We start from the raw sequence: 2,008 nt of genomic DNA, 5'->3' as shown, positions 1-2,008 counted from the left end.
TTTTCAAATAGCCCAACATCCCATCATCCAGAGTTTTGAATTTTCTAGGAAACATGATGACTATCCTTCCACCAACCTTTACATCTGAAGTACTGAGAAATTACAAAGCAACAAGCATGGAAAATAACTACTCCTGTTAAAATTCTGGGGATATGGTATCTTTGTTCTAGGCTGGCCTTGAACTTCTGATTTTAAAGGGCCCTCAGGTTCAGATTCTCCATAACTCCATGGATTAATGGCAAGTTTCTTCATTCCCAGCTATCATTACTTGGCATTAGTCATTAGATCTGAGCAATAGTGCAGCCATATTCTTAAGGATATTGTACTGAATCAGAATGAACATCTGGAATATGGCGATCAGAATCATTTTCTTATCACAAACTACTACTGGACTTCTGGGAAATCTCTCTCTTTTGTTCTACTATATAGTCCTTTACCTCAGAGAATTCACATTAAAACACACGGATTTGATTCTCTTGCACCTAATGGTAGCCAATGTCTTGATCATTCTTTCTGCAGGAGTGCCCCACACAATGGCAGTTTGGGGATTGAAGCAGTTCTTGAATGGTTTTGGATGTGAGCTCCTATTGTACATTCAAGGATTTTCTCGAAGCGTGTCCATCGGCACCACCTGCCTCTTGAGTGTCTTCCAGGCCATAACCATCAACCCCAGGAAAACATGCTTGAACCACCGAAAAGTCAAGGCTACAAAGTATATTCATTGCTCCCTTTCTTTTCTCTGGGTCTTCTACATGTTGGTACGTTTCATTTTCCTTATGTACACATTTATGAAAATGAACAGAAAGAACATAACAAGAAATTGGGATTTTGGATATTGCTCTACTGTAGGGCGGGATGAAATCATTGACATACTCTATGCAACATTGGTGATGTTCCCTGAGTTCTTTTTTGCTGGGCTTATCACCTGCTCTAGCACCTCCATGATTGTCATTCTGTACAGACACAAGAAAAGGGTTCAACACATCCGCAGCTCTCATGGGTTCAGTAGAAGCTCCCCTGAGTCCAGGGCCACGCAGAACATCCTGGTTTTGGTTTCTGCCTTCCTGGCATTTTATACTCTTTCCACCATCTTTCGAGGCTGTATTGCTCTTTTGTATAACCATAACTGGTGGTTGGTGTACATCTCTCGCCTCACTTCTCTTTGTTTCCCCTGTTTTGGACCCTTTTTTCTTATGAGACATTATTCAATTTTGTCCATATTCAGTTTGGTATGATTATGAAAATATTTTTCTCCTAATTTTATTATAACTATGTAAAATATAAGTTTTATTTTGATCCAAACTTTATTCAATTTTCACTATAAGAAATCAATAAAGGAAGTGAAGGATTTATCACCTTGTCTTCCTAAGACTATCCGTAATGCAAATGGGATTTTTTTTCCAGCTGACTGGATTAGGAGTCTACAAGAGCTGATCATATGCTGCTGGCCCACTTGAGCCTTCAGATTTCCAATAGCAGGTTTTCCATTGCCCAGATGATGTGCAACAAAGCCAGTAACTTGTTTCCAATAGAGCTGCCTTTCTTATGGACTCCTGTCAGGGACCCTTGGCTTCTTGTTTACTGCTGCAAAGACACCTTGTGGATCAAGCACGCTAACTGCAAGGCAAACTGGAACCATGGCTGGCCATAAACTTGTGATTCAGTTTACCCTTGACCCATTACAGCTGCTCTAGCATACTCCAGGACCAGAAATCTTCAGTGATGATTTCTCAGGTATTTCGATTTCCACTGTTCCAGAAAAAAAATACTGTATGGCTGCTATAAACCTTATAGCCATAGTCCTCAAAATAGTCTGTGAAGATGGGCACCTCCTCTCGCTACATAGGACAAAATGTTGTGACTCCTATCTTTCACCATGTTCCAAAATCCACTATAAATAAATGATGTTTATGAGGTAATCTTCAGTTTTGTGAAATAGCATCTTTTATTTTTCCCTCTTTTAAGCATAGATTATTTCTCATACTATATTATCTGAGCACAGTTTCCT

The 2,008-nt window shown here is 39.5% G+C and overlaps 1 protein-coding gene across 1 annotated transcript; it reads left to right on the top strand.

Annotated features, from left to right (window-relative positions):
• The first annotated feature begins 326 nt into the window (after positions 1 to 326).
• LOC130868390 (vomeronasal type-1 receptor 4-like) lies at positions 327 to 1,235 on the top strand. The gene has a single exon (XM_057760630.1). It carries the CDS (start codon positions 336 to 338, stop codon positions 1,233 to 1,235), a length of 900 nt encoding a protein of 299 aa, XP_057616613.1. The 5' UTR covers positions 327 to 335.
• The last annotated feature ends 773 nt before the right edge of the window (positions 1,236 to 2,008 follow it).

The sequence above is a fragment of the Chionomys nivalis genome, chromosome 2 (assembly GCF_950005125.1).
Source record: "Chionomys nivalis chromosome 2, mChiNiv1.1, whole genome shotgun sequence".
NCBI classification, from domain to species: domain Eukaryota; kingdom Metazoa; phylum Chordata; class Mammalia; order Rodentia; family Cricetidae; genus Chionomys; species Chionomys nivalis.
The sequence above is the reverse complement of the archived record's forward strand: the minus strand, read 5'-3'. Positions and strand labels throughout refer to the sequence as shown.